This window comes from Corylus avellana, chromosome 4 (assembly GCF_965113065.1).
Source record: "Corylus avellana chromosome 4, dhCorAvel1.hap1.2, whole genome shotgun sequence".
NCBI lineage: Eukaryota > Viridiplantae > Streptophyta > Magnoliopsida > Fagales > Betulaceae > Corylus > Corylus avellana.
In genome coordinates, this window is record NC_142493.1 from 30,769,752 (window position 1) to 30,788,928 (window position 19,177).

At 37.0% G+C, this 19,177-nt stretch overlaps 2 protein-coding genes across 5 annotated transcripts; both read left to right on the forward strand.

The window, feature by feature from the left end:
• The first annotated feature begins 8,943 nt into the window (after positions 1 to 8,943).
• On the forward strand, positions 8,944 to 9,705 carry BZIP (basic leucine-zipper 8). Its single transcript, XM_059592231.2, has one exon. It carries the CDS (start codon positions 9,038 to 9,040, stop codon positions 9,596 to 9,598), a length of 561 nt encoding a protein of 186 aa, XP_059448214.1. The 5' UTR covers positions 8,944 to 9,037; the 3' UTR covers positions 9,599 to 9,705.
• Positions 9,706 to 12,597: 2,892 nt separating this feature from the next.
• Positions 12,598 to 18,506, forward strand: CPN60BETA4 (TCP-1/cpn60 chaperonin family protein). 4 transcript variants are annotated; one of them, XM_088515295.1, is made up of 14 exons: positions 12,602 to 12,831; positions 12,924 to 13,049; positions 13,330 to 13,467; positions 13,935 to 14,030; positions 14,128 to 14,370; positions 14,449 to 14,683; positions 15,778 to 15,992; positions 16,125 to 16,202; positions 16,306 to 16,377; positions 16,733 to 16,837; positions 17,069 to 17,161; positions 17,294 to 17,386; positions 17,704 to 17,827; positions 17,934 to 18,506. In XM_088515295.1, the coding sequence occupies exons 1-14, from the start codon at positions 12,682 to 12,684 to the stop codon at positions 17,954 to 17,956; spliced, it is 1,791 nt and encodes a 596-aa protein (XP_088371421.1). In that variant the 5' UTR covers positions 12,602 to 12,681; the 3' UTR covers positions 17,957 to 18,506. The 4 variants fall into 4 exon arrangements, with proteins under 4 accessions (XP_088371422.1, XP_088371424.1, XP_088371421.1 ...); XM_059589668.2 differs by having other exon boundaries at positions 12,603 to 12,831; positions 15,778 to 15,947; XM_088515296.1 differs by lacking the exon at positions 17,934 to 18,506 and having other exon boundaries at positions 12,598 to 12,831; positions 17,294 to 17,448; positions 17,704 to 17,792.
• The last annotated feature ends 671 nt before the right edge of the window (positions 18,507 to 19,177 follow it).

Below are 19,177 nucleotides of genomic sequence, written 5' to 3' on the forward strand. Positions count from 1 at the left end.
TCAGCAAATTCACCTAATAGGATTTTACCTTTCTACATATGTTACCACTCAAAAAGCATTTTCTTTTACCTTTTGCATTGCTTGATTGCTTCAATAGTAACAAAACCACAAAAGATGCAAGTAGAAGTGGTGGAAGTACTTTGAGTCATCTTCAAAGTCACTTCCGTATACGAAATCACCTAAAATATATTAAGCACTTCTAATGTCGTAAACAAGAATATTCTTACGATATCATATTATTTGAAACGAGAAACTCGTGGGTTTTTAAAAAATTATAATTTGAAAACGTAAAAAAAAATTGTATTTTGAAACTGTGGACGCTGAGTGCATTTTTAAAAACACACAATTTTAAAAAATAAGCTATAATTTTACAAAACGCTTAACTGTGTTTTTGAAAATCATAAACCCAAAAGGATATATATGCTAATGGAGACACCAAGAGATTTGAAGTTGATGGGCTTACGTACGCCACTTTAATTTCTAGTTATGTTCAAAGTTGAGGATGATAACCAAAAGCATTGTATATTAATTTTCACATCATGCCGGCCGGTGTCGAGTTTATGCTTATGCATTTGGTGTCATTATTAGCTAATTGGCTAAGAGCGCTTGTGGTTCTCTATGCTTGGAGAGTCCTCTTAATCATTCCTTTGGAAATACAAAATAATATATGAATATGATTTGCCCATATCCACCTCTTAAGCTCATACTTTTTCAAATAAAGGGTGAAAACCAGATTAATTAATACCCGAAAAGAGCTTAAGTTTTTTTTTTTTTTTTTTTTTTTTCAAATGTGAAAGAGATTGATCCACCATGGCACGTCTACTGGTCGCAGGGTTTTTGCAATGAACTGTAGCTTTTGGGATTTGTACTAGGAAGCATATGATTCTGGTTTCTGACCATATATTTTGAAATATCCTATCAGCAACCAACGGCTGCTATGATTACTCATGGAGACCCCTGCAGCTTGACACTTGGCATGTAAAAATAGTGGGCTAGCACTATAAACAAAACCTAATTAATTAACGTAAGCAGGAAGAAAGAGAGATATGCACCAACCCACCAGTAGTATTATAAGACGACCCAGAAGGCACAAACACAGACGACACGACAACAATTGCCTGGAGAAGATTTGGAGAATATATTAATAGGAAAACAAAGAAGGGATTTGATTTGATTTGAATTGTTAAGGAGAAGAGAAAAGATGCAGAAGAAGAGGGTGATGGTGATGGTGATGAAGATGATGAGCTTATCCTGTTTGAACCAATCACAGACGAAGGAATTTGGAGGAGGAAGAAAGAAAAAGGTGGGGGGTGTGGGTTGTTAGTGGGGGTGGGAAAGTGGAGACAATGCATTTATGGTACAGGAGATCGATGGTATAACCAAAATAAAAATTGGAAGCCCATGATGGGGAAACCTAAAAGGGGCTTGAAAACAGATGATGAGGCAGGTCTCATGGAATTTTCAAGAGACTGTGTCTAGTTCTGACACGTGGAATGACAAAACTGATAATTATAAGTAATTGGTCCAGTAATTATTATATATATATGGGATCGATTCTTATAGAGAAAAAAGTAGAGAATTTTTTTTAATTTTTCTGTCTCTTTCTTGGATCACTTGTTTTGTTCTTTAATCTGACGATCGATTTATATATATATGCATAGTAAAATATAATGATTTAATGAAAGTTGATAATTCAGCATTTTAATTTTAATTTGTTGTGATTAAAATATAATATATCTTTCTTTAAAAAAAAAAAAAGTACAAAACCATATTAATATGATGAATACATATATTATATTGTATTGTATAGTTAATAAGTTATAGTTCCACTATATATATCCATGACAACAACTCCAACGGATGGTACTTCCAGGCTCCAGCAATTAATTTGTCATGCACTGCGGCAATCCCGCTCTGTTTGGTGAGCATTGTTACTCCAATCAAATGATCTATTTCGCAATAGATTGTCTTTGGTGTGAACGTTGCATAAAATAAGGGTTTTGTGCAATCCACTTAGAGTTTGACACATCATTATTAAAAGTAAATTGCAAAAAAAATATATGTGAGCAAAATACTGGATTATTTCACTCACACCATTTGAGCCACCGGACTCCTCCACCTGCCGCCAACGCCGCCTCCATACACCGCCTCCGTCTCTCTCTTCGCTAGACACATGGTGGTGGCGCCATCCACCCCCGGCCCATGGGGTGGCTCCTAGACCACGGGGTGGCCGCTAGCCACCCAAATCTGGCTGGGGGCGGTTGGCGAGCCACCCCTAGACCATGGGGTGGCACCCAGGCCACCCTGGGTTGGCGTGCGGCCACCCCAATGTTCTAGGGGTGGCTCACCAGATTTGGGGGTGGCGCACGGCCAACCCCGCCACCTTATGTGCTGTTGCTGCTCTTCTAAGGCCACCTTTCTAATTTTTATTTATTTTTAACTAAGAGAAGAAGAATTATTTTGATATTCTGTTTTCATTTTAAGTTTGTATAATAAGTTAATGTGTCAGCTACTGAATGGTGCACACAAAATAGAAATTTTGTACACCGACCATATTGAAGTTATTCTCATTTCGCAAACCAAATAAGGACTTAGCACACGTGTGTGTGTGTGTGTGTGTGTGAGAGAGAGAGAGAGAGCGGGCGCGGTGGGTTGGCTGGGTTGGCTTTTTTGGAGTTGCGTAGATGGGGGGTGCAAATGGGTGGAGGGCTGGTCACTCGGCATGACACAGGAGCGACCGGAAGTTGCCGTCCACTGAGGTTTGAAGGCGTTCAATCAAGTCACCCTCCGTACCCAGCACAGGAGGCTCCTTTATGCTGCCCCCCATCTCCTCTGTCTGTGTCTGCGTTTTATCTAGACCTACATTTAGGCTAAACAATATAGCAAGTACACCAATAAGTGTACAGCCGTGCATCATATCTTTTCCTCTTGTTTTTCTCTCCTTTGTAGGACCCCTCCAGTTGCCTGTTAATTAATCAAACCACCATGTTCATTCGATCCCTTCTTTTCCTTCTCCTTTTCTTCTCTTTCTTTTCCCTTTTTTTATTGTAATGGGTATGATATGTGGCTGGCAGAGGACCAAGTTTTCCAATGATTCATCATGAATAGTCTATATGCTCCTCAATGCATGTCGTAATTGAACAGGGGTGTGCCAATTCGTGGTTTGGTTTTTCCCAAGGCATTTGATAAAGCAGGCCAAGTGATTGTGATTTATACCGGCGGCTTCATTTCTCGACTCATATTTGGATTGCCACCAGCCACTTAACTCATCTCATTAATTTTTTTTTAGATTCAATCCTACCTGGCTACCTAGAACACGGCCAAGATTTGATGGATTATGCCATGTTTTATAGATTAATGAGCAATCTACCCTCATCCATCTTATTAAATACGGAAGTTACCATAATTTATTTCATATGGTTTATTTTAAACGCTTAGATGAGATGAATAACTAAGATTTATGAATTTAAAAATCTTCAATTTAAAAAAATTTTTAGAAGATCTCATTCCAATATGCAAAAGTCTTAAAGACAATGACAAAAATTATGTTCGACAGTCACTCAAGCGAGCAATACAAACACTTGATAGTTGCTCGAGCGAGTGTGGCAAAGTAATGGATAGAAACTTCGCTCGGCAATGGCTCTCTTACCAAAAAAGAAGATGAAGGGATTTTTAATAATTTTCAAATAAATGATTAATTCTTACTAGAGTAGTGATATAAAAATCTCAAAAGGTTTTCTATGAAATAACATTGTTGTTGCTAAAAATCGACTTGTTTTTACATTGTGAAACTGCCATTGTCTTTTTCTTCTTTTCTTAAAGGGCATTATACAGACTTACAAGGACAAAAAAAAGGTTGTGAAAAAGGGAATAAATCAAATTGATAAAAATAGGACCGTACAAAGAGAAGCTTTTGACGTACGTATGATTTGGTCGGTGAAGATCAACTGTCAAAATATATAATTTCTTTTTTTTTTTTTATCGATTTTTCAATAATTAAAAAGGATCCCGCTATTTCTAATTCTCAAAAAAGTTAAACCACGTTATAAAGTTATGGACGGAGTTTTCCATCAAACTAAGTTAGAGAAACTTTTTCTAACTCAGTCTACAAAAATGATATGTGTCATTTAAACATATGAGATGCACATATTTTTTAATAATAGGGACAAAGTTGAAATAAATAATATTAAAAACTCATGTGCATCTCTCATGTTAATAAAAAAAATAGATACAAGTTATTTTTAAAGACCGAGTTAAAAAAAGTTATTCTAACCCAATTTAAAGAAAAACTCTGTCGGTAAGTTATTACCAATTGTGAGGGAGCAATTTGTGTTGCTCTTCCTTTTAGGCAGCATATTTAATATAGGGGGTGCTCCTACTGCTTCCCCTCACTCCTGTCTCTGCCACTGGGCCTCAACAATGCCAAAAATAGGGGTAGATAAGAGCATGTGTATGGAGTTTGGCGGACAAAGTTAATTCCCAAGGCCATCAAATTCAAATACAAACTTGTGCAATCGTGATTATAGTAGCTATACATGTATCTCCTATGCTTTTCCTTTCAATCAAATATCCATGACAAGAGTGCGTTTGATCATAAAGAGCACCAGCATTCTTCAAAGCATATCCGAACTGAATATAGGGTGTGGTCAATCTATTGATAATTTTTATTTACCCTTATATTTCATCTTTTATTAAAATTGATTTTTAAGGTTTAAAAGTTATCAAATTACTCTCTAACGTTCGCACTGTTATCAGGTAACTCCATCTAAGTGACAAGTAGCAATCATGTCACATCATATCCAATAAAAATAAGACGTGTTCAGACCATCCATTTGGCTAGCTTACATCAAACATGGCCACACTAACTTGCCATGTCATCCTAAAGGGGGGTGGCATGTGGGTGGCCTCTACATCATGGTTGTAATGTGAAATCCGTTCTTGCGGCCATGTTGGCCACTTATGCCTGCAACTATGAAATGTGTACCTTCGCGGCAGTGGCACAGTAGAAGAACTCTACGCCCAACGCCCTCCTACACTGCCTTTTCCAGTGACTACATCACGTCCTTGACAACCAAGTTTGTAACGATGCACTTGAGCGTCTGCTACAACATGTTGAAGCATTTGAATGCGTCATTGACATCAATCACGTTTCTACCTAAACCCTTTGCAATATTCTCTTTGTTGTCTCTCAACCACGACTTCAAAACCTTGCTCATAGAGGTGGTTACGCTGCCGCCTCAAGAGTCTTTTTTTTTTTTTTTTTCTCGATTCCTACTGATGTAGTGATGTGTACATTTTTAAAAAATATGGGCTAACGTGACAAGTAATCTAGTGTGACATGTGGCTAATGTAAGCTAACTGATTAGATGGTCTTGATACGTATCTTTTTTTATTGGACATGACGTGGCCTAATAGCCATGTGTCATACAACACCATTAAAAATTTAACGGAAGGGAAACGAGGAGAGTTATTTAATAACTTTTAAACCTTAGAAAATCATTTGATAAAAATAAAACCGCAATGATTTTATCACTGGATAATTTTTTCAGTACTTTCTTTTTCTTTTTAATTATCGTACATTTTATATGAGTATTTTTGGTCTGAATTAAGTATGGCTTGCCATATTAACCTTCAAATATGTAATACAACATGGTAGACACGCTCCATCTACTGTACCCAACTAAATGTGGCCTATCTCAATTATTATAGGTCGTATAATTTCATGTTTTTCGCCCGCATTGTATGATTACTTTTTGCAAATCGTGTCTTTTCCAATTGACTAATTCAGGAAGCTTTAGATATAAAGGTGTATATATATTTGCGACTTATTAAGGGTGGACCAAATGGCTTCTGTGGCCAAAGTCGTGGTACAATAATACTATCTACAACTCAACTGGTATGAGCCACTATGAGTTTGTACATGGTCAAGGGTGCCTCCTATGGTATTCTCTAATCTCCTGGGATCCACCGATGTTCATCATAGGTCGAGATCATGTTGTCAGGTTTGATTGTAATCAAATCATTTTTAATCTGTCAAACTGGTGATCATGTTTGATTGTTAGCCGTGGTCCTTATTTATAGAATATTGACCTTTAAGGATTGATTGTAATCAAATCATTTTGAATTGAATGTTATGCGCTACGTGGGTCACGTGACTATGTCCACTACTATTGGGCTCTTCCCTCGTAGTGGAGGCAGGCATGTAATGTTGAACCACCTTAAAATTCTCGTCTCACTTTCTCTCTTTCTTTCGACCGCATACACTTGAATATACAACAAACTAATTTATAGCTAATTTTTGTCTGCCTACATGGGAATACAGACTTCCAACCTTGAGAGGATCTGTTTTTTTTTAGATGCACCATTATATTATTTATTTTCCTAGTAACATTTTATGAGCCCTATTTTTATTTCCTTCTTGATTAATTTGGGTTTCCTTGTAAATTTGGACTTTGAACCCTATATAGATTAAGCTGGTATAATAGATGGCATTGGCTTTTCATGGTTGAATAAAATTCCTCAAAAATAATTATAGGGAGTTCTTGACATGGCTCATCTATTAATTATTTATATTTGATTTATTTTATATGTATTTGATATGACAGGTTGGAACCAAGAATGCTCTCGAAAAGCAAGGAATGTTATTTGATAATTGTACTCGGTGCTATTTAGTATTTATAAGTTAATCTTCACTGATTAGATGTGAGAAGAACTCTAGTAAGACCAATTTTTCCTGTACTTTCTCTCTTTTTTCTTCTAATCAGAATTGTTAAAGCAAAAGCAAGTTCCACTACCGTTTGCTTTCCTTTTATCTTTTGCATTTTCACATTCTACTCTATCACCATTTCAAAGTATCAGAATCATCTTAATGGCATTTATGAAATTGCCCCCCAGCCACCTCTCAAGTTCGCAAAATGATCCTCCTCAGTTCAAAAGGGACGAGAGCATCTAGTCCTTTATATTACAAGGGCATAATTATCATTTTACATTTTTTTTTTTTTAATAATTATGTCTATTCTCTCGTTCAAATAAATTGGAGATAATCATAATCTCTCAAATTAGAGGCGGTAATGAGTGCTATTAGTTCGTAAGTGTTTTAGCCTTTATTATATATAATCTTTTTATAAATTGAAGTGATAGTTCAAGCACACTTATCATGCCATTTATTAAAATGTGAATCGTCATGTGACAATTCTCGTACATTTATAAATTAACGTAACACTTATTAAATCAATCGCTAAAATATAAACTACAACAACATAACACCCATTTTTATAAAATAATAAGGGTTTATCATAAAAGTTACCCATCACCCGACCTAGTAAATATAAAAAGTTAGGGCAATGGCAATGAGGATGTCCCTTGAAAATTTTAATAACTAATTAGAAGGATTGCTTTTCTAATTCAGGAAAATAAAAAGTAAATCACCAAAAACTGATCATGTTATCCTATTAATGAATTAACTTAGCCTAAGATGACGACTGCCTGGCCATATAGAGTAGAGTGGGCAAAACATACATAAAGGGAAGCACCACCATGGAACCACACATATTCCACACTAATTCCCAACACGAATTTATGGAATCTTATCCGATTTTTCTTTAGAATTAGAAGGTCGACTGGAAGTTTCTGAAGTGGGGAATCACCCAATTACTGCGTATTTTTAATTGAAAAACAAGCAAGATTGGGATGGAATATTAGTTGAACACAGTTGATAAACTATAAAGAATAAACGTTTGCGCTTGCAAGTTGCTGCCTCTGGGATTTGCCCATAGACTTTTTTGATCTAGTCCTCTTTAATTTTAGTTTAGGGTTTGTCTTTTGTCTTTCATAGTATATATTGCTTGTGGGCCTGAATCAAGGAGATCGAAGCTAGCCGATTTGCAACATTGTTTTGTGTTTAAAACAAATCAATATTGCCAAGCTCAGCTCAAACTATTACAAATTTACAAGCTTCATACAAGAATGAGACAATTGCAGACAATTGCATCCCTCCCTGCTGGTTCCTAAAATACAAAAATGAAGTGCTTTTGTGAGTCATCAAAACTGTATAAAAAGGGGATCATCAAAGGAAAATACTAACCACAAGGGTGGTGGTTGACTTGGTAGAAGAATTCATTTCATCCTAGTGGTCGCGTGTTCGAAACCGTTTGCGGTAGTAGATGCGTGAACCAGATGTTACTTTGAAGGGACTCTACTGGCTCACACCTTTGTGGGGTTGTGGTGACGGGCTCGCCTTCCCAGGCAGAGATATGGCTCAAAACGGACATTCCACAACTGGTGGGAGCTCCGATGGTAACGTCCAAGGGAGGAAACTACACTGGTCGCCCCTTCTCACCTTTTTAATTAGGAAAAAAAAAAAATCAAAGGAAAATACTATTTAATAGTTTACCTTTTTAACTGGTTCTCGTTGCGTCATCAATCAGGGCCAGGCGGCGTTATTGGCTCTTAAGAGTTCTGAAGTTCTAATATGCTTCTCAAAATTGGCTCTCCTGGAATTGACCTAACACCATTTCTTTAATTATATGAATTTCCAAACGTTCCTTACCTAAATTATTGCAACCCCACATCACAACTTCTCTCTCTCGTAAGCATTGTACCTTTTTTTCTTTTTCTTTTTCCATTTTTTTTTTTTTTTGAGAGAGAGAGATTTGTAAGGATTGATGTAATGCCAAATGATTATCCAAATATATTAGATGTCTATAGATGCATGCTGACTGAACTCATTACTTGCATACATACATATGATGAATTGATGATGATGTAAAGACTAAAGTGGTTTATAAAACAAACGCATAAGTAAAACATCTCATGCATGATACATTAAAATTAGATAGACATCTGCAGCGGCATCCCCTGACACTGTTACACTGTTGATCAAACTGGCCCACTTCTCTAGTCTTTTCCCTCCTATAAATCCCCTGCATTCCTCATGCTCTCCTTCCCTACCCTCTTCAACACAATCTCAAACACACACAACCCTTGAAGAAGAAGCATATCATCATCATCATCATCATCTTCGATCGAAGATTGAAGCATGCTTCCAGCTGAGATCACAGGAACCCAGATTCCAATTCCCGCTAACTTTGGCATGATGCAGAGCAACACACCAGACTTTTACTTCAATAGATTCTTAACCAACTTACCCAACTCCCACTTCTCTTCACAGTACTGCAGTATGAGCAACAACTCCAGCACTTCTGATGAAGCTGAGGAGCACCAACTCAGCATCATCGATGAAAGGAAGCAGAGGAGAATGATTTCTAACAGAGAATCTGCTCGCAGATCACGGATGAGGAAACAAAAGCACCTTGATGAACTCTGGTCGCAGGTGCTCAGGCTTCGAACAGAGAACCGCAATCTGATAGACAAGGTGACTCATGTAACTGAGTGCTATGACAGGGTTCTTCAGGAGAATGCAAGACTTAAGGAAGAAGCTTCTGACCTTCGCGAAATGCTTACAAACCTGCAAATCGGCAGTCCTTACACTACTCCTACTTTCAGAGATTTGGAAGAGGTCGTCCCTTGCAACGCTGCTCATCTCAGAGCTGAATCCTCAAACCAATCCATCTCTAATTCTGTAGACTTGCTTCATTAAGATATGTCATGGGGGGGGGCTCTTTTTTTTTTTTTCCATAATAACCAGTCTATGTTTCTCATGTCATGTGTTTGTGTGCGAAAATAGACCTTCCAATAACAACTTCTTTGGACCACTTTGTCTGAACATGGTTAATTCCCTAACATTTACGTTATAATCAATACTTTTTCTTTTTTTTTGAAGCAATTATAATCAATACTTTAATACAACTGTTGTAGCTCTTCTCGCCGCATATATCTCATGCAGGTTGAGCATAATCCCTGAAAATGAGACTTTTTTCCCTTTTTTTTTTTTGTTCTTTTTCATTTTTTTTTTTTGTGTACATCTGAACCATATCAAAGACTGAATAATTGATTTAATTATGAATCAGGGAAGGAATATGAAACAGCTAGCACAGAGGAGAAAAAAATTAAAAAGAAAAAAGCTATTGGGCAATACCCAATCGTCAATATCCATACTATATTAAAGCAGCAACAATTTTTTTTTTTTATCCCTTCACTAGGGAGGAAGAACAAGCAGATCGTGGGCGACCCATGTGGGAATAAGCTTGAGTCACGCTGAAACTCGGCCCCATGGGCAGTTTATGTTGCATAAGAATAAGAGGGCCAACAGGACAAATGGTGGTGGAGGTGCTGGTGTTAGTGGCTCATCATTCAAAAAACTACTATAACAAGCAGAACATTTGAAAAGGCTATCCACTAAAAACACCCAAAAGCTGTCTGTTTTTAGCTTTTTGTGAGGACATTGTCATCACTGCCCGCCTGACCCTGCTTCAGCCAACCTACTGTTCTCCCCCAACTTCGATCATGCCATGTAGAGCCCCTACAGTTTCAGGTGTTCTAGAACAGTACCCATATGCTTCTGCATCAGCAAAGTCCCCACCATGCCTCCCCCTCACCCTTTTTCCCTTTCATGCGCATGTACGTGTGTGGGTCTCTCCGGACATGTAGTATATTTTTGGATATTTAAATTACTCTATCTAGTTTCTGCGGAAGCAATATAATGAGGAGAAATCAAATAAAAAGGATAAACATTATTTGAATCATAATTACTTCAATGATGCAAGTGACATCATGATTATATTGTTGACGGGGTAGTCTTGATCATATACCCTGCCCAGAGCGAATTCCATTGCATTTGACAAACGGGATTTTGTTTCAATCAAAGTCAAACAAATATCTTTCAAAATTCTTGATCGCTGTAACATCATGCTTCCATTATATCATTAATGCTGATGGAAGCATTCATGTACTGAGCACAGAGTATCCCAACTTGGCGTGAGCATGAAAATTACGTTTATGGTGCTAATCCCCTGTCTCTACTATTCCTTTTTTTGTCGTGTCTTTCTTCACGGGACCTAAATTTGGAGGGTCACTAATTTTTTCAATTTCTATATGAGTATGCGTCCTTCTTACAATTACTTTAGACTCTTAAAATGTATGATCCGTTTAATTAGTGTATGCCGTAAGACTTATTGACGCCATTCCACCCGCTTCGGAATATGCCATCGATTTTTGTCTATCATGTTGACTCTATTTTATTGAGATTGTTTGATTTTAGATACCTACGTCCACAATAAAAAAGTGTTTATTTATAATTGTGGTACAATATGGTAAAATGGGTTGTTGAGGAATAATCACGCATTGTGTGTGGACAACTTTTAGCATGTTTATAAGGAATGAGCAACCATCTTTTATAGAACCGATTTTATAAGATGAGTTAGGTTTACAAATTTCTTCATGGTATCAAAACGTAGGCTTACTTTGAGCACTCTAATTTTTTCAAAGTAACAGCACTGGAGGCATGACCTGATCAATTAAGACCAGGAGCGTATCATCAGTAGAAGGGACGAGCAGACTGGTACACACCAAGTGTAGACCGATCTGCCCAACCCAAGATCCAACTACGAGCAACAACTTAAATATACGCTATTGGAGCTGATGTGAGATGTGTTAGGAAAGGTAAAGAAAATTCTGAAGATTATAATATTTGATATAAATAATTAATATGGTTGAAAATCCACTGAATTCTAACACTTTTTTTTGTTGTTGCATGGACTGAATTCTAACACTTAAGATAGCACTAGCACCTCTTATGGCATAGCAATAAGTAGCAGCAATCCACAGTCAACTCGTATATAATTAAACATGAAGCTGAAAAAAGAAAAAATAGACAACCATGTCCATGAGGTTTCTTCAAACGTAAATTTCATAACGTGGTCAAGGTGGTCTTAAAATGGTGAAACTTGAAGCCCAGATAGCATATAGTATCCGTGCAAAAAGTCACATTTAATTTTGTTACTGTCTCAGACCCATCCCATTTTGGACTTTTCAATGTAACATATCCATGGCAGAGGCAGACCCGAGCCAATTTATTAGGCCACATGTAGATCATCAAGTTATGAAGACATATGGGCATTTAAAGGCCATAAACATAAAAGAGGTTAACATGTATTGGATCGCCAAAAATGTACTCTTGAAATAAAGCTTAAATGTAAAACATTTTTATAATTTTTTTTTTCAAATTAATTAATAATCAAATTATCATTTAAACATCGTACTTCATTCGTATAGATATGTTATTCTCGAGGCTTCTTGACCGTTTTGCAATGTTGGCCCGAAGACGTGTATAGTGTTCTGTTACATGCTACATTTCATTTCACATTGGGGCTGATGTGGATTACTAAACATTTTGGGTTATTATTAATTTCATCTTAATACTTCTGCTTTGAGCAATTTAGTTCTTATATTTTTAAAATATTTGCAACCTTATCCTTCCATCCATTGTGTGTTTATATGGCTGCCATTAACCATCAGAACGACGTCGTATTAGTCATTGAGAATTAGAAAAAAGTAAAAAAGGTGTAACCGGTAGCAGGCATGTTGATCTATTGGAATTTGCAATAAAACGGTGTCGTAGACAATCATATTAGCGCCAAAACATGTTCTTAGATTTTTCCCTTTTTCTTTAGAAGCCTCTCTCTCTCTCCCTCTCTCTCTCTCTCTGTGTCTGTCTCTCTTATCCTCGAAACGATATTTCAAGATATATGTTACTCCAACCAGAGCGCCAAACTGAACCAAGCCATGGCATGTACTCCAACCCCCATCTCTGCGATTTATTTCACTAACCCAATACTACCCAAAAGGCCTTCTTCGCCCTCCATGTTAAAACCGAGAGGCATGGCCAAAGAGCTTTACTTCAACCACGATGGTTCAACCACTAAGAAGCTTCAGGTTACAGTTCAGGGGCCCTGGTTCTTTAACATCCATAACTTTGTTTTGCTTGACAAGTTTTTGAACGGTCGGGTTGGTTGGTGGTGGTGCAGGCAGGGGTGGACATGGTCGCCGAGCTGCTTGGGGTGACTTTGGGTCCAAAGGGAAGAAATGTGGTATTGCAGAACAAGTATGGACCCCCAAAAATTGTAAACGACGGCGAAACTGTTCTCAAAGAGGTATTGCATTCTGTCCCTTGCCCTTCTACCGTTCTTTTAAACGCAGTTGAAGCGTTCGGTGAAATCTGTAAAAAAATGTAGGCTGGAAATTTAGGTAGTGTTAGTTCAAATTTTGGATACAATTGGTGAGCATGAGGATAGTAGTAACAGCATTAGCAAAAGGAAAATATAATTATTCAAGTAGCATCAATTAAAGAAGGAAAAATCTAATTGTTCATTTCACTATTTCTCTCATCAAGAACTTTCCTCTTAACTGGCTATGTATTATTGTTTGATTTAGATTGAATTGGAGGACCCTTTGGAGAATGTGGGAGTTAAATTGGTAAGACAGGCTGGTGCCAGAACAAATGACCTTGCTGGCGACGGTTCCACTACTTCAATCATTCTTGCTCAGGGTCTAATTGCTGAGGGTGTGAAGGTATGAATTTGATGCTGTACATGAGTATCCTCTCTATTGCATTACTACAAAAGAAGTGTTTGTTAAGAGATGCAGGGTTTCCTAAAATGCTAGCCTATAGTTAAAAAGCAGGGCTTCCTAAAAGACTAGGCAATAGAAGATAGGGCTTTATGCCATTGAAAAAGCCTTGCCAATAAAGCATCAAGCTTAAACTTCCTTCTTGCATGCTTGCTTCTCCAGAAGCACACACTAAACTAAGAGGTAAAAACTGATTGGTAGCATGTTTGATCAAATGCGTGATTCTCTCGCCTTTTGACCCCAGGTTCCTTACCAATAAGGCCTTGCCACCTAGCTGTCTCTGAAAACTCACATAGGGAGGGCTTGTCAAGTACATGGCTCATATGGTGTTTCCTTTATTTGAATAGGTTATTAGGAACTTATATTAGGCGCTTCCAATATTTTGTTCTAAGAATATACGCTTTTTCTAGATTATTGCCGCTGGTAGGAATCCTGTTCAAATTGCTCGTGGCATTGAGAAGACTGCAAAGGCCCTTGTGTCTGAACTCAAATTAATGTCCAGAGAGGTAACCAAGTTTATCTTTCTTAACTCCGTTTTTGAAAGTAGTAGTTTATTATCTCATTTTTGCTGAATCAAACTGCAATACACCTCACATGTTGCAGGTTGAAGATCATGAGCTTGTAGATGTTGCTGCAGTTAGTGCAGGGAATGATTATATTGTGGGAAACATGATTGCTGATGCTCTTCGTCAAGTGGGAAGGAAGGGTGTAGTGACTATTGAAAAAGGGAAGTGTACCGAGAACAGTCTACAGATTGTAGAAGGAATGCAATTTGATCGTGGATATTTGTCTCCTTACTTTGTAACTGATCGACAAAAGATGACAATTGAGTTTCATAATTGCAAGGTAGGATTTGTATGATTTGCATAGTCTGGCATGCTCTCCCATGAAGTAATTAGAGGGTGTGAATTTTTTTGGTTGCAGTTACTTTTGGTCGACAGAAAAATCACAAACCCAAAGGAGATGTTTAAAATATTGGACAGTGCAGTTAAAGAGAAGTATCCCATTGTGATAGTTGCAGAGGGTATAGAGCAGGAAGCTCTGGCTCCAGTAATTAGAAATAAACTGAGGGGTGTGCTGAAGGCAGCTGCTATCAAGGCTCCTGCCTTTGGTGAGCGCAAGAGCCACTACTTAGATGACATCGCCATCTTGACTGGAGGTAATAGATGAAGTACTGAAACTTAGATATCATAGCGTCCATTTTCAAAATGCTTATGCGTCACTTACAATGACTTGAAATATCAATTTCCTTTAATTGGATGCAAAAAATGTAACTGTAACCTTATTGGGTTTCTAGTTACCAATCATTTGCCTATCCACTTAGGGTTTGTCGCAGCACCACATATTAATACGCTGATTTCAGTAGCTTTTGAGGTTTAAATCCATCATTCGGAGTGGACTCAATAGCTTTTGAGGTAGTAGTAGTGTAATACTAATAGCAGCAACAATAATAATAATGAGAAATGAGAGTATAGGAATAAAATGGAAAAAAAAAAAATGAACAACACTGAATCAATCTTTTGGTTAATGCTAGTCTTTTAGTTAGCTTTTTATACTTTGGCACCCAAAAAAAGTTAAAATCCTTTTGGGGGCAGCCGGGCAGGCAGCTATTGCAAATGAAAACTGCAGATTTTTGTTGTACAATTTTACATGCGTTTGTTGCTGGCAGACATAGAGTGCTTATAGGCACAATAAAGATCTAAGATCTAATACACCTTCAGTTAAAAAATTAGATACACTGTCAATTACAGTTAAAGACTTGTGCTTGAGATGATTAATAGACCAGAAGTCACAGTGGAAGATCAATACCTTTCCCTACATCCACCCCAGCCTATTGTAGTATTCAAGGTCTGCTAATGAAGTTGATTTTGATCTTCAAAGATCCTTTATATGATATTAAACAATACAATTTCATAGAAATTTGATGTATAAAATTTAGTTTCCTATTGTTCTCTTTTATCCTTCTTGAGTATACTTACATGGTGAATCCCAAGCCCATAATGAAAATCCTTAGATTGGATTGAATGACAGAAAAAGATTAAACTTAAAGTCACATCTCCTAATCCAAATCCTTAGAAAAATGAATGTGACCTTAGATAGGATTGAATGACAAAAAGATTCATGTATCCGTACTTGAGTAGTTGGGAGTAAGACTTTTAGAGTTGAGCCGAGTTTGTTCTTTTGTCCCTTTAACATTTTGCTTCTTTAAAATTCTTCATGCTCTTGCATGTGTGGATCTTAATAATTATGCAGGCACTGTAATCAGAGATGAGATGGGGTTGAGCCTTGAAAAGGCTGGCAAGGAAGTATTGGGCTCCGCTATAAAGGTTGTGATAACCAAGGGTTCAACATTAATAGTTACGGATGGGAGCACTCGCAAAGCTGTTGAAGAGAGGGTTTCTCAAATCCGGAGGCTTGTTGAGGTGCAACTATTGTCTCTAGTTGCAGTGGTGTACTTTCTGCTTGAAGTTCGTACTGCAGTGTCAATCGCAAGATTAAATGACCACACATGCACACTAGTGCACTGCTGATGTGTAGAAGGAATTATACATTGTTAGCATTCTCCAGAGTACCAAATGCAATTGTTTCTTGTTTTGCAGAACACTGAAGAAAATTTTCAAAAAAAGATACTGAATGAGAGAATAGCTAGGCTGTCAGCGGGAATTGCCATTCTTCAGGTAATCTAAAATATATTTCAGTCAGCATCTTGAGAATTGGGGAGTCTGGAGGCTTTGACTTCCTTTGAAGCTAATACATTTAGTCTTACCAATTGAATCCTAGGTAGGAGCACAAACGCAAGTTGAGTTGAAGGATAAACAACTCAGGATTGAAGATGCTTTGAATGCGACAAAGGTAGCTAATTTCTTCCTTGATCTTGTTAAATCATCACTTATCTCAAAAGTTTAAGCTTATAGGAAGTGATAAATTTAATCATTTAATCAATACTTTAACACTTTCTCTCATGTGTGGGCTTAAACTCCCATCTATTAGGGGGGACTCAACATGTGAAATATCTAATTTAAATGGGGGGTACATTGTAGAGTCAGGGTTCGGGTTCGAACTCATGACCTTTGGCTCTGATACAATGTTAAATCACCACTTATCTTAAAAGTTTAAGCCTGTAGGAATTGTTGTCAACACTTTAACATATCTCAATAGAAGTTGGTCCGTCAATCATCAAGTAAGCTTCTAACTTGGCACATTACAGGCAGCAATTGAGGAAGGTGTTGTAGTTGGAGGGGGATGTACCCTTTTGAGGCTATCTACAACGGTAGATGGTATCAAACAAGGCTTGGACAATGAAGAACAGAAGGTGTTACCTCATTTATTTAAATCTGATAAAACATTTTCCTTTCCTTTTCCTTCTAAATTAAATATCTTAATCAGCGGCCTTTCTATTTGGAGGCGGCTAAAGTTCATTGCAATATTGGTAATCAATTGTATTTGTATGTCCTTTTAAATGAGCATGTTCTTGTTCTGGTGCAATTAGTTTCCATTTACCGTACATAAAGATTGTGATGTCATATATACAAATGCACCGCAGATTGGAGCTGAGATATTCAAAAGAGCTTTGAGATATCCTGCGAGACTGATAGCCAAAAATGCAGGTGTAAATGGCAATGTGGTTATAGAAAAGGTCTGTGCGTAATAACATTATTTTCTTTGATACACAAAGTAAGATTAAAAAAGTTTTAGGTTTATGAACTGATTCCGCCAATTGTTGTAGATCTTGAACCCATCAAACTTCCCTGGCGAATAAATTTTGCAGGTTCTTTCTAATGATAATATTAATTATGGATACAATGCTGCAAGAGACCGTTATGAGGATTTGATGAAGGCTGGAATCATTGATCCATCAAAGGTATCATCATTGAATGGTTTTATCAGATGATGCACATATCACTAGCCTAATGACATAGACATGTAAGCGTCGGGGGTACTACCATGTCATGATATATTTTGCCCTTGAGAAAGCTATTAGATTATCTGGACATATGTTATCTAAATTTTCATGCAGAAAACATCAAGAAGGGATATAGCTTACTGAAATTTGATTGCTCAGTCCACAACACATAAATAATGACTTCAGTTTAAGCCAGAATGTCTAGGCTTTGAACTAACCAATATCTAGGAGAAACTTTAGCTGATAAAATTATCCTTCTATCAAATATGGAGCAGGTAGTTAGGTGTTGTTTGGAGCATGCAGCATCTGTAGCCAAGACTTTTCTGACATCTGATGCCGTTGTAGTTGACATTAAGGAACTAGAGCCCATCAGAAGGAGACCACCAATGCCAACCTCAGGTGATTTCTGCTTTCTCAAAGAAGCTATCCTTTCTCAATCTTATGTGTCCCTTTGACATAATATAGCGTGGTAAGTAACAAGTAATGCCAATGTTTTATCTTTCAGGTATCAGCCCAATTGGCGTTTAGTTTGGCGGATGAACTTGTGCACCAATTCAACTCTTAAAACCCTGCTTTCATCCACCCTTTCAAATATTAAAGGACTCTTACAGGAGTTACCAAGTAAACAAGGGTCACCTAAAATTACCAAGTTTTCCTATACAATGGTGCTGCTATGTTGACTACGAGACTCGCAAGTGTAGCTGCTTACAATTCAGTTCCTTCATCACAAGTGGATATTTCTAATAATAAAACAAGCATATCCTCTGCAAATTTGCAGGGGGGAAGAAATGCTACTCTGAAGAGGGAATCCAACAAGATAAGTTAGTTGCCGAGTTTAGCTCACTTGTGAAAGAGAAATGTTATTGTACTGGTGATGTTGCTTTCCTAGCTAATGATGGAAGCTGGTTAGTGGTATTTGCAATAGGGCCTCAAAGGATCAAGCAGAAGTTACCTTCAAATGAAACATTTGATACATTCACAAAAGCATGTCATTTTTGTAACCTGGCTCAGAGCTGTTATGTATATTGATAATACAAGGGCTCACCTTCCTATCTATGAGAGACATCAATTCACATTATAGCCTTTTCACTGTGGTCTGGATGGATGTTCTCAATCTCATGAACGACCTTGTTTCTAGTGTGTCAGATAATATCCAGGGCATTGGAGGCAAAAAGTTAGAAAAAATGGGAAAACTAATGTTGAGGAAGTGGGTGGGGTGAATTATAAGCTTGACTCAGTCGACAGTAGTGGAGACTGGAGAGACCCTCTAGTTTGCCAGGAGGAGTCTCCAAATGACCCATGAGAAGTTGGCATAGTAAATGGAGAAATATTTGCTTTCATTCTTTTTGCATTTTTTTTTTTTGTTTAAAAAAAATTTACCATAGGACTCATATAACACCTTTTATTAAAAAAAATATATATATAACACCTTTTAGACTAATTAAAAATGATCATCAATGGTATATGCACGACATTACTATTTTTATTTACTCATAGAAATAATTTTAAAAAATATAAGAATTAAAAATTGGCTCCTTAACAAAAGGTGTAAAAATTAAAAGAAATATATTTCAAAATCAATGTTTCACTTTTTTTTATCTCTAGAAGCAGAGATAGATATAAAGTCGGAAGTAATACTAAGTACCATCTTTTATCTTTCTAAAATTTTTTTAAAGCTGATGTAACTTTTAAAATCATAATTTGATAAAAATTTAAATATAATTCATTTAAAATTTACTGGTGATTTTA